At 43.0% G+C, this 13,501-nt stretch overlaps 1 protein-coding gene across 1 annotated transcript in view; it reads right to left on the minus strand.

The window, feature by feature from the left end:
• Positions 1-9,679, minus strand: part of OTC (ornithine transcarbamylase) — a 29,977-nt gene extending 20,298 nt beyond the window's left edge. Inside the window, exons 1-3 of the mRNA XM_074860918.1 lie at positions 9,603-9,679; positions 5,320-5,458; positions 4,653-4,734 (exon numbers count right to left, since the gene is read on the minus strand). Coding sequence (XP_074717019.1) covers positions 4,653-4,734; positions 5,320-5,458; positions 9,603-9,679 — 298 coding nt within the window. The remainder of the gene's footprint in view (positions 1-4,652; positions 4,735-5,319; positions 5,459-9,602) is intronic.
• Between the last annotated feature and the right edge of the window lie 3,822 nt (positions 9,680-13,501).

Raw genomic sequence — 13,501 nt, forward strand, 5'->3', positions numbered from 1 at the left:
TGGTTGTACAGACATAGGCTAAATCTGCATTCCGGCCTGTTCCTGATACACTGGGTAAGTTAGTGGGTCAAAGTGAATCCTCTAGTTCACAAGTTGCATACACAGCTGGGAGGCTGCCCTGCTGTCACCAGGAGACATATACAGCCATCTTCTCAAACTCAAAGGAAGGATCCTTTTTGTATTTCAAGACATGTCGATTTGGATTTGTTAGTTTCCTGATTACCTGCCAGGACTTACAATCTAGAAAGTATTTTTCAGTTTAGACTGATAACAAAGAACTCTTCCAGGCAGCAATTACAGTAATATAACAAGCAGTTATTATAATATGATAAGCAGTTTTTTAAAGCTACCCCTCTAAGTGGAGAGTAAGCTAAAATACTACTCTTGTCCCCTCCATAATGTGGCCAAGCTAAATAATACTAACCATTCCAATAAATACCAGACCTTGTATTCCTACCATGTAATACCATCCCCACTACATTAGAACGTAAGAAGTGATGGAATTATTTCTGTGACCGTATGTAGTAGTCTTCAGGCATGGACACCATGGTGTTCTCACCCCGCTGTGTAAGAGGAGTGAGTTGGGAGTAATTCCACTAAAGCCGGTGGCAGTGAACCTCTGTAAAGCTGTTAAGACCTTGTATATTGCAGTGCACAACAAAAGAAGGTATACAGAGCTTTTCTGCCTGTATTGTTTCCTCTCCATTTCTACCCTGTGACATAGTGTCTGCATTCAGTGTCTGTGTTTATTTACGACTTGTTCACTAAAACGTAACTGCAGCTGTATATTTTAAGAGCAACAGTGACAATCAAAATATTTTACACCAGAGCTATAACAAAACCAGGGCATTCACCTTTATGCCATGCCTGAGGATGTTTATTTTACAAGTAATATATGACCATGTGGAGTACTTTTGCTTTCAAAAGGTACACAAGATTTTATGCAGAATGGGTATGGGATTCTGATTACAAAAAGATGACATTTTCCAGTATAATAGTAGAGATGTCACATTTTCCAACATAATGGCCAGTGATAGCAATAAATCTAGTAGGCTCCACAAAACTGGATTTACTCTGCCAATACCCTATGGAAGTTACTTGTAGTTCTTCATTAAACTTACAACACCACTACTACTCTTAGAAATGGTAAAATAATATGGGTTTCAGAAATTAGAACAAGCTTATATTTGTTCAAGAGAGTAAAGGGGCAAGGAATTATACCACAAGGAGTTGTACACTATTCAGTACAGTTGCAATGTCATCAGAATAAAACAGTTTAGTGGCACAGTATGTTGGAAAAGTCACAATCTTCAACTGTTCTCTTACAATCCATTATAAATTAATGTTTTGATAATCTTGGCAACTGGGAGAAGTGCTCAAAGACTGGAGGAAAGCAAATGTTACCCATCTCTTCAAGAAGGGCAAGAAGAAGGACCCAGGGAATTACAGGCCAGTCAGACTCACCTCGATTCCTGGAAAGGTGACAGAGCATCTAATCCTGGACACCATTTCCAGGCAGATTAAGGTCAAGAAAATGATCAGGAGTAGTCAGCATGGCTTCACCAAGGGGAAGTCATGCTTGACCAACTTAATGAACTTCTTTGATGAAATGACTGGCCTGGTAGATGAGGGGAGAGCAGTGGGTATTGTCTACCTGGATTTCATTACAGCCCTTGACACTGTCTTCTGTAAGATCCTCATAGACAAGCTGTTGTTGTATGGGCTGGATGAGCAGACAGTGAGGTGGGTTGAGAACTGGCCAGGCCCAGAGGGTGGTGATCAGTAGCACAAAGTCTAGTTGGAGGCCAGTGACTAGCGGTGTACCCAGGGGTAAATATCGGATCCAGTCCTGTTTAACATCTTCATCAATGATCTGGATGATAGGGCAGAGTGTGCTCTCAGCACATTTGCTGATGACACAAAAATGGGAGGAGTGGCTGATACACCAGAGGGTTGTGTTGCCATCCAGAGGGACCTCGACAGGCTGGAGAAATGGGCTGACAGGAACCTCATGAAGTTCAGCAAGGAGAAGCACAAAGTCCTGCACCTGATGAGGAACAATCCCATATACCAGTACATGATGGGGGCCACCCAGCTGGGAAGCAGCTTGGTAGAAAAGGACCTGGGGATCCTGGTGGACACCAAATTTAACATGAGCCAGCAAGGTGCCTTTCAGGCAAAGGTGGTGAATGGTATCTTGGGCTGCGCTAGACTGTATTGTCAGCAAGTGGAGGGAGGTGATCCTTCCCCTTTATTCAGCACTGGTGAGGCCATACCTGGAGTGTCCAGTTCTGGACTCCTCAGTATGAGAGAGATGTGGACATATTGGAGAGAGTCAGTATGTCCATGTTAACAAAGGGCCATGAAGATGACTGAAGCATCTTTCATATAAGGAAAGGCTGAGAGCTGGGACTGCATTGCCTAGAGAAGAGAAAGCTCAGAGGAAATCTTACTAATGTATTTAAATACCTGATGGGAGAGTGCAAAGAGGATGGAGTCAAGTGCTTTTCAGTGGTGCAATGGGCACAAACTGAAAAATGGGAGGTTCCCTCTGAACATCAGGAAACACTTTTTTACTGAAAAGGTGACTGAGCACTGACATAGGTTGCCCCAGAAGGCTGTGGAGTCTCCATCCATGTAGCTATTCAAAAGCCTTCTGGACACTGTCCTGGGTAACTGGCTCTAGGTGGCCCTTCTTGAGCAGGGGTGTTGCCCCAGATGTCCTCCAGAGGTTCCTTCCAATCTCAACCATTCTGTGGTTCTGTTTGTTTATTTTTCAGTAATGGAGTATTTTATAGGCATAGGGACAGCAGGACTTCTGAAAAGACTTCCATGGTGTTCATATATGGAAACAATCTCCTTGACACTGTGCAGAGCAGATTTTTAATCAGTGCTTTCCAAGTATCTACTCCTTTATAATGAAACCCATTGACTTCATCTAGTTGTTCCTAAAAGTTGCAAAGTTTGTTTAGATTAATCAAATCACCAGAACCTTGTCCCACAAGTGACTTCTTTCAAGATATTGAAGGTGTAACTCATGGGAAATGCTATTTGAGATGACTCAGGTATTTTATAAATAAACACTCCCATCCGCTTCAATGTCCACTTTCACTGGACATTAGAAAATTGGTATTAAATTAGCTTATTTAGCTAAAAAGAACACATGTGGCCCCCACATTTGTTTTGAGTTAGGAGTTCCAAAGGAGAAGTCATGTATGTTAAAAAGCAGCTGAAATTTTTAGAGTTTCCATGGACAGAAAAACTTGTCTCTGCCTTTGAAACAAAGTCTTAGATTTAGGGGACTTAAGACCAGTTAACTGAAGGTGTGAAGTTAATGCACAGAAGTTAAACTGCATTAAACTCCCTTGTGGAAGCTCTCACTCAGAAATAAATTGGTTTTATTTCACTGGAGCTTAATCCCTCTTGGATGAATTTATGTGCATTAAATCCTATCCTTAAGTTAATTCATTTGAACTTTCCTGAGCTTCCTCCTTCCATAAGCCTTAAAAAGCCAAGGACTAGATAGTGCCTCCCTCAGAATACAGAAGCATGAAGGTTAAACAAATTCAGAGAATCTGTCATTACCTGCCCATGTACCAGTATGGCAGGCAACTGAAACTGGACTAAAAACTCCAGAATTAAAAGGTGGGTGATCTTCACAGACAGGGAATGCACAAGAGAAACGCATTTATAAGTCCTGCTTATCTGGAGAAACCAGAAAGCAACAACAAGTCTATGTAAAGAGAAGGATCAGCAGGCTGTGCCAGAGGATACAAAGGCAAGTTCAGAAATGCTTGCAGTTAACATATCTGCTTCTTCTTTCCATTACTTTTACCTTCTCCCTTACACCTTGTAAAGAAATGTGAATACTCAACAAGTTTCTTGTCCCTTTGCTAGGGAGAAGTCAGCCTAAGGGGTGGTGGCTCAACTTAAATGCGACAAGGGCAAGCTTCTCCTTCCTTGATGCGTCACCAATTCATAGTTATTCCTTGCTAACATGCAAGCACATGAATGATTTATTTCAGCAGTCCCATTGACTTCAGAACAACTGCCACGTAAATAAAGATATGTATGTGTTTCAGTGTTTGCAGGACTGTATCCTAAAAGAATAACATTCCAGTGCCTGATCTTATTAGGCTAATACCCTGGAGTCTCTATCAAGTTATCTTCCCCTGTAGGTAATCATGTTAAATTTGTTTTCCCCTAATTTATATCAAGGCATTACTACGATTCCCAGCCTAAACACATACTCTGAAATGTGTCAATGGTAATATATAATACATCAGAAAAATACTTATTAGAGCTTACACAGATTTGTGATGCTTACTAAAATAGATGTTAGGAAATGTGCATCTTGCCAGTACAACTGGTAACTTACACCAGAAATGCTTACTTCTGCCTGTTGCTTTATTTCTGATCTATCATGTTTTGGAATGATCTGGCAAAACTTCAGTGACCAAAGCGATGTGCTTGTGACATTAATATGCAAGGTGAAACAGAATTAGCTACCATTCTTTTCCTATTTTTGCTTTTAAACTTTAGGTTTCTCCCAAGTAGAAATTGCTAGATACAAAATTATGCAGTGTTTTTCAGTGCATACTCACAGTCTACAATTTCATATAAAATCTAACTGTACCATTGTTCAGACCTACCTGTTTCTGCAGATAATCTCGTTCTTGTGCTTCTCTTCTCAAAAATCATGGCCAAAGATTTTCCTTGCATCAAAGGCAAATACTGGAACGTGAAAATTGAAGGCATTTCAATTTTATAGTCATTATACACTTTACACTGTGAAATACTTCTTTCACATTTTAATTCAGCATTAGAAAAGTTACAGGGGTGTTTTTTTAACTGTAGCTTTATTCTCCTGCCCTTCAAGGAATTTATTAGCAGTGGAAAGGTTAAAGGGCAAGGAGTAATTCAAGGGGCAAAAAGTAACGGAATTTTGGCACACAATTTCAGCTAGCATTAAGGAGAATTTTGATACTATTTAATCCCCTGCAGGGAAGTGTCTTCCATTTCCTGCATTTAGTGCTACATGTACACCATATGTCGATGGATGGGGTTAGCTGACAACAGGGAGTTAGCTTTGCAAAGCTGTTTAACCTTTTCACTTGCAACGTCCTCTCAAGTATTTAAAGAACACCTCTGAACACTTTACAGGAAGGGTCTTTGATTTGTAGCACATGATTTACAGTATTTAAGAGCTCAGGTGATGTTGTTTAGGACCAGATAGCTGAATGGCTCATTCCCAATACTCTTCAGAGCTATATTTATTTCAACATCTGAGTGACCTAAATGACAGTTAAAGCATTTTACCTCTCCTTTATGTTTTATCCTTTGTTTCAAATCTGAGGCCATCCACAGCAAATACTTCAGCTCATCTGCTGTGTAGTTCTGTAGAGTAAGGAGGTCACGACCTTTCAGATGAACATTCATTTGAGCTGATGGTCCATACCTGTGTCAAAAGAGAAAAAAATATACGCTTTCTGTCTTTTGACACAAAATTGTATTCATGCTAAATGAGCAAGCAGCTGAAATCTCTCCTACTCCCCTCATTTGACCCAGCTGGATCAGCTTGATAGACTGTGTTAATTAGTTTAAATAACTTTTACTGTCAGACAGACACAACATGCCACTATGTACTACATTGATCACCACAGTAACAGTGTCTCAAATCGTATTATAAACTGTACATTAGATGTAGTTTCTTCTGCCTTCTGACATGCGTATGACTCGACTGCATGCTGCCTCAAATGCATAAAGCCAGGCAGGGCTTGGTAAAATGGCTTACACATAGACCGCAAAGCTGCCCTTTGGGGGCACAGAATATGAGGAAGGGATCTTGGTGCTCTTTCTCTCTCCTTTGTGCTTTGTGGATGAGTAGACGCTTGCCATGTTCCACCGCCACCAACACAAATGGTGGCATTTTTATAAATGTGTATGAAATCTCTCGATTACACTGGGGAAGAGGGTAAAAAACCCCAACAAAATAGCCATGTGCTCTGGTCCATCTCCTACCACACAAGAAACATTCTGAGCACGTGCAGTGTATTTATTCAGTGTATTCTGGCCTCAAGCCAGATTTAAGACTTCAGAATCACGTGAAGTTGGATGTTGATAATCACCCACAGAAGTTACATGATCAAATTTCCTCTAGCTTAGACAAGGTGTCTTAATGAAAGTCATGTCCAAGCCCATGTTTCCACAGGCTTAAGATTAATACGGAGAGTGGCAGCTCAGCCCCTTCTCTGGCACTGTTTCTTACACCCTTCCTTAGCATAGCACAGCCTGCACTGTACTCTTGTGAAGGTTTGGGTGGGTACAAGCTAAACATGTCTTTTTAAACAAAGGCAGCATTTTCAGACTGATCTGATGGAATGGAGACCAAAGCAATGCAAACAAACGGACTGAGTGCAGCTACCGCTTTTGTATTTCCAAGCAGGCTTCCCTTTAGCTTACCTTTGAGGCCAGGCTCAGTTACAGCACCTGCCAATTGCCAAGCCTTGGAGCCCACAGCTAGGAAAATTCAGGGAAAAAATACAGAATTTCTGTTCATTCTTCTGTTAACTCCAGTGAGTAAAAGCCCTGGTAGTGGATAGCCCTATCATGGCTTCTAAAGATTTTGGTGTTATATTAGTTAAATCTGGAGAGAAAGACTTTTTCTGCAGAATTTTGTGGCATAGGCTCCAACTGAAACTGGAGGCAGAGAGCAGCTCTTAAGGGAATGGTACCACACATTATTACTGTTTGTTTGTCATCACAGCACAAACTGCACAACTTATCAAGTAGCGGATTTTTTTCGTTAACTGAAAATATCTAAATGTTGTGTGTTTTCCTTCTGGACACCTTCAAAGTGCTTTAGATACACATTATACCACCGCCATTACTAAGAAGACTTTTTTCACAGTGGAAAGGATTATGTGTAACAGCAGAAACACCAAGAATATATGAAGAAGTAGCCCATGCAGATGCCCTGCAAATTCATATTGCTGGAACTCAGTATATGCTGTCACATATCAGGGCAATGTGCTCCAGAGATTATGCAGACTGATAGAGGATCCACCACCAAGCTAAGCACCAAGCACCACAAAGATTCCCATCAACGTGCACCATCAGAGCCCGAACTCTGCACAGGCCCCCAGACTGCAAGAGAGCTGGACTTTTCTGTAGCACCATGCAGAGTGGATTTCTTGTTTTCTAAGTTTAGAGTAATGTTGCCCGTGTATTTTCTTAGAGTGTCTCTGAAAATTGATTCTTAAGTGAAATACAATCTAAACTGTATGTGTGACTTAAGTAATAAAAATTTGTGGCAGTACCATTTAAAATAATAATGCACATTTCCAAGCCATAAAGACTAATCTTCATAGCATTACAATCATTACTAAAATAAAGTTGCATATTTTGCTATGTGTTATCCTTCCATCCCCATGCTTGCCTCCAAGCTGAGGTAAACAACCTAGAAACAGTTAGGAAGCACTCAAATGCCCCATTTTTTAATTTGAAGTGAGCGTTACAGACCTAGCAAAATTATTTCCTGTATTTCTATATTCAACAGCTGCAGAATAGAATACACCTGACCTTATAAGGCTGGGTATTCATGGGTCAGGTAGCTTCCACCATAGCATGAAAAATAGCCTGCCAAGGTAAACTACTGAAATCCAGCCTTGAATACCAAGGCTCTTAGTTGATATTCAAGGGATTGGCTCTAACTTCAATGTGTATATTCTGAAGGAAATTAGTTTCATAACTGTGACTTTTTTATTATTATTATTATGTTTCAGAACAGGAATTTGCTACTCTATCTAGTTCAGAGGAACAAAAAATACATATCCTGTTTTAAAATCTATGCAATTGCTTGCTGCTTGGTCACTCTACTCTCCTTTGCTGCATTGTTCCTAGAGCAGCTTTGGTGCTACTCCTTGAGTTTCTAATTGCAACCTACAATTCCTTTCAGGGAGTTGGAGGTTGTCTAATCTCACCCTGACAAGCAGGAACTTCTGTTCATTGGTCTTGTTCCACCATGACTGAGGAGTGGACTGAGAAATATCCACCACTAATTTCTCCACTGGTAGAGAGTGAAGCACTAAAATTGGTTACCCAGAGAAGATTTGGAATTATTATCCTTGGAGATTTTTGAGACGTAGCTAAGCAAAACCATAGCTGACTCATATGCTGTTGTCAGGCTACAAGCAGAAAGTTGGACTAGAGTTCTGTTCCTGACCCATGATGATTCTGTTTTATTGCTATGACCTTCAAGAAATGTGTTCCTGTTGTCCACATCCTCTGAAAGAGAGGCAGAAGTGGACAAATAAATTTCAGAAGAGGAGCATGAGAACATACCAAAGTTAAAATGTAACAGGCAGAATTGCAAGGTCAAGCAGTTGGCTTACTCCTTTCTGGGCCAGGACAGTAATTACTTTGGACTATTAGCACAGACTGATAGATACTAGGTTATCCTGCAGTAACAACCACAGTGTGCTTAACTTTTAATGCTCATAGACAGTGGTGATAGCTTATGCCAACGTTATGATATAATGTTAAAAAACCCCTAAAAATAACAAACAACATTATGCAGGGAGCTTAACAAATTGGATGACTTTATTGGAAAACCAGCTTTACTGCAGTTGTTTTCCAAACTTGCTTTTCTATCATCTCTGCTAACCAGAGAAAGTTCCCACTGATTGCCAGCAGTGAAAATCTAAAATCCATAAAAAAATTATCACCCAGGCTTCAGGACCACTTTAAAACTGTAGCAAATATATCACAGAACTTGGAAAACATTTGTTTTTCATCTGGTGTAATGTAGAAATGATAAATAAAAATAGCTTATTGCATATTAGGATCCCTGTGAATGTGAAGTTCCCATATATTGTTTTCTAGCAATAATAATTTCTTACATAATGCTGTTAATGCTATTCTTATTGACACAAACATAAAAACATAGGAAGATGTGGAATTAAGTTTCAAGTCTTTAATTTTAACCTGATTCAGGAGATGTGACAAGCATGAGAAGCAGCTTACTGAAACACAGTCCTATGGGTACTTTTCTGAAGGCACGGTGGACAGGCATGTCTATGTGGCTGAAGAAAGAACCCAAAGCCAGGTCACAAGAGACAGGTCTATGTGGTTCACTTTGAACCTCGATCACATCATGCTTCTCCTGCATGCCTTCAGTGTATATAAAGACAAAAAAACCCCTAAGCTAAGATTCATCTTGCAGCTTCAAGGAGAGAATTTCCCCCCAGTATTGGCCATAATAATTGTTTAAATGCACAAGAACTTCCTGGACTTTATTCAGACAGTTATTTATTGATTACAGTACCTGCAGTGTACACTGACCTCAAGAAGAAACATTCCTTCTTGACTTTGCTACTAAATCCCACAGAAAGAATTAACAGCATTTCATAAACATTAAAAGGGAAAATCCTCCAGACTCCCAAAGATGCAGAGCTCGCTGCCTTGGGAGGCAAAAGAGCACTAAAAATGTGGGGAAAAGTGCCTTTCTCTGAAACAGTCCTTCGCAGGATTCAGCTGCTTTTATCTCCAGGTTTCTGACTAAATGTCACTGAATGCCAGACAAAACTGAAGGATAAGCTTACCAAAACTGTCGTAGCATCTGATTGCTGGTCCCTGTTGGTTTTGCAATACTGAAGAATTTCCTCACTTTAAACAGCATTTTCCGTTTGTGTTAGACTTCTCTCAGTCCCACAAATACAGTTATGAGAAACAAAGGCATGAAGCAGAGAGCGAACTGTGCTGCTGTGCAAACAAGGGAAAACCAAGAACCAAAGTCTTTGCTTTGGTTGTTGTCAGCCAGGGCTGGGCCTGGTGGGGTCTGACACTGAAGCTTTTCCTTGGTCAAACTCTACAGATAGAGATTTCTCACAGGGCCCATTGCACCACTCACAGTTTGTGCTCTTCTCTGTGGGCCCATCATATCATATCTGTGTCAATACCATTTCGTAGCAGTTCTGTGTTTGCTAAATATTTGTACAGGAGCACGTGCTAGTAGAAAAAGTCAAAAGAACATTTGTCAGGGCTCAGCATGAAGGGGGTGTCTCCCTTGGGGATGGGACCATGACCGCGGGGGCTCCCTGGCCCCAGCATGGCCTGGGCAGGGACTGATGGCCCCAGGCTGAGCCAAAATGAGGGTCCTGGGCCCATGGCTGTGGGGCTGGGCAGGGCCATTAAGGCTTATTTGTGCCTTCAGAGCCCTGACAGAAATGGGGAAGGGCTACATTAAAAAATGTATATTTTCCTGGGGTTTCTTTGGACCAAGTTTTCAGTTGTGCTATGGTACCATTAAACAGCCCTTAGTGAGGCCCAGAAACTTAAATACTGCAGCCTGCATACCTCCTTACATTAAAATGCTTGCTGTATAATCTGGTGTTGGTCAATTGCTAAATACTAAAGTGATTTCATTTATATTTCTACCTTCAAATATAATTGTCAGATAAGATTTTATGCCACCTGCACTGTAGGTGGTTTTGAAACATGACCATTACATTCCTCCTGTGTGTAAGGAGAAGCATACTTGTGTAACTCAAGGTGATGGCATATCTGTCAGAGAAGGTGATATGCTGAAATTGCAATGTGAGGATCATGTAATTAAAACACATAGAAAAAAGTTTGACTTCCCCAGAAAGAGAGACTGCCATGAAAATGTCATGCAGGGTGATAGCTCTCAGTGGGATTTGTTCAGGACCCCTCACACCAAACCAACCCTGAGGCAATTAGAAAACACAGCAGTTGCCATGGGAAATGTCAGGCAGAAGCAAAACCCAACAGAAGTGAATGGGAAGGAAACGGAGGAGCCAGAAGAGCTGCATGTAGAGAAGAAAGTTGGGCCATGGTTTCCCACTTGGTTGCCCTTCTTTGGCAAATGACTCCCATGGCCTTCAAGCCCAGCCCCTGGGGACTGAGCATGTGTCACTAGTGGTACCCAGGAGAAAAGTGGTCAAGGTACCAAGGCCCCCAGTCGCATCCTGCAGCCCCACAGGGAGGGAACTGTGCCAGCGCCCCTTTGTCAGGTCACCCCTGTACAGGGACTGACTGACCCCAGTACCCATGTGGACCAATTCCCTTATAAACTCCTGTGAGCGAGCAGCAGTGCCAGGCATGGGAGGAGAGTCAGACCAGCGTTGGCACTGCTGTTGGTGTGACGCACTTCTCTTACATTTGGGGTGACAGCAGCATCTCTCAGCGCAGATCCCGGAGCCACCTCTCATTCCTGCTAGCTGCCCCTGGACTGCCAGGGCTCCATGTGCTACCATGTGAAAAACCAACTCACTCGTCTCAACACCATAAAATACTTCAATGTTGAAATCAGGATTGAACTGGCTTGGTGTATTTCTATATTCCAGGGCTTGGTATTGAAAATGGAGTAATGGCAGTACATGGGTTGAGACACACTGGTGAAGAAAGAATAATGTATTGTAAGAGAGAAGTAGATTAGGATAAAGGAATGATATTGATATAGTCATCTAATATGAACAGGAGGCCTCTCTCCTCTCTGAGCTGGCAGAGGACTGACCCTTGACACCTACTTTCTTGAGGGGAAAGAGCAGTCAGGGTAGGGAAAGGCAAGAAAACCAGTTATATAGCAGTGGTTGTGAGGTAGTGCACCAAGAGTCCCCATGCTGCTTCTTTTCAATCTGAAAGAAACCCCTTGGGAGGTCAATGTCCTTTCACAGCTCATCCACTCCCCGGCGTCCTGCCCTCAGGAAGGGCCTGATGTCAGTGCCTTTCTTTTGCAGAGTGGGGCTTCAGCAGCTGGAGCACCTCCAAAGGGGAACAGTTCCTAGCTTGCTGCACCCTGCCACACCCACAGCTGCCTCTTCCAGCGGCACATGTCTGTTTTGGACACCTGGGACAACATGGCGTAACTGGTCCCCTGCCAGCACAACTTCTGCTTCGTCTGGGTGCAGTGGTCATCTAAACCAAAACCAAATGCCCACTCTATAAACAACCCTTCCCATCCATCCTAGACTCAGTGATGGCCAACGAACAGGAGCTCAGTGTCTGGACACACACAGACGTTGGTGGTAACTGCCCTTTCCTTGTCATTCCTTGTTCAAAGACTTCCTTACCAGGTCAGCCATCCTACCATCAGAGATATGTTTGTCCCACTTTGTGAGGTGGCTCCCATCTCTCCCAACCCGATGTTGATCCTCAAATAGGATCCCAGAGTCATAGAAACTAAAACCCTGCTGCATACACCTTCTTCCCACAAATCTTCCTAATTATTTCATAACCCATTTATATTCTTGGCAACCACAATATCTGGTAACTACAAACTCAGGCATCACTTCGTGAAACAACGTTTGTTCAGTTTTATTTTGAACAGCTTTTGCTGGATATCCCTCCGCTCCAGACGTAGGAGAAGCAGTTAGGGCAGAAAGCCTCAGAGGGATATTGGGGTTCAAAGAGCTGAAATTCCTGCCTCATGTAGGGGCAAAAATCACAAACACTTTCTGTTCCCTTTTGAAAATGTGGCCACCCTTGTTAGTGTATACTTATATGGAAAACTCATCTTATGCACCAACTGTATTGTTTAAACTCTGCATAAAACAAGGCTTAAATTGGTTGTCCAGGCTGCCAGCTGCAGCCTCGATTGCAGTACATCATCCTGAAAGCAAGACTGTTTTCTTTCAGCAAGGGATGACCTGGCATATCTGAAACACACAGGAATAACAAGAAAATGGAAATCTATAAGCAACTACAGATTTTTTTGGGGGGAGGGAAAAGCTCTACTGGGAGTTTGGGACTGCACATTAAATATGGTTAAAATGCTACAAAGCCCCCGAACTTACTCCAGTGGGGTCTGCACAGCTGCAACCACCTAAGAGTGTCCCTGTCTGGGTGGATGATTGAACATCTTCTCGTGCACCTGATCAGAAGAATTTACATGAACATCCCGGTGAAACAGAGACCACCAAACTGAGGAAACCTGTCTTTTAGGGCAGCAGAATCCCCACGTTGACAAAGTTTCTGAGTTATGTTCTGTTCACCCAGCTGAGGCAGGGCAGCCCCTCCAATCACTCAGCAAAGCAATAAGACGTACCAGGACCCTCGCCTGGCTAAGCAGGGAGCTCAGGCAGAGCCCCGGTGAGAGACGGCCGCTTCAGGAGCCAGAGGCCCCGACAGGTGACAGAGGAGGGAGAAACGATGCCCAGGGATGTCGGGACGGTGCCAGCAAAGCAAAGCTCTGCTGGAGAGGAGACTCGCAGGGGGCCTTCAAGGGAGGTGATTCTTCCCTCCTTTCAGCACCCATGAGGCCCCGCCTGCCGTGCCGTGGCTGTTTGTGCTCCCCGTACCCGGGGAGGCACGGACAGACCGCCGCCGGCCAAGGCGAACTTGCAGATGGCGGGACGGGAACCGCCCGCCCCGGGGGACCGACCCGCCGCCGGCCGCCAGGTGGCGCTGCCCCCCCGACGGGGCCTCCTCCCGGCGGCTGGCCTCGCCGGCGGGCGCCACGCCGCTCTCTATGGCCGTTGCC

Source organism: Strix uralensis, chromosome 2 (assembly GCF_047716275.1).
Source record: "Strix uralensis isolate ZFMK-TIS-50842 chromosome 2, bStrUra1, whole genome shotgun sequence".
NCBI classification, from domain to species: domain Eukaryota; kingdom Metazoa; phylum Chordata; class Aves; order Strigiformes; family Strigidae; genus Strix; species Strix uralensis.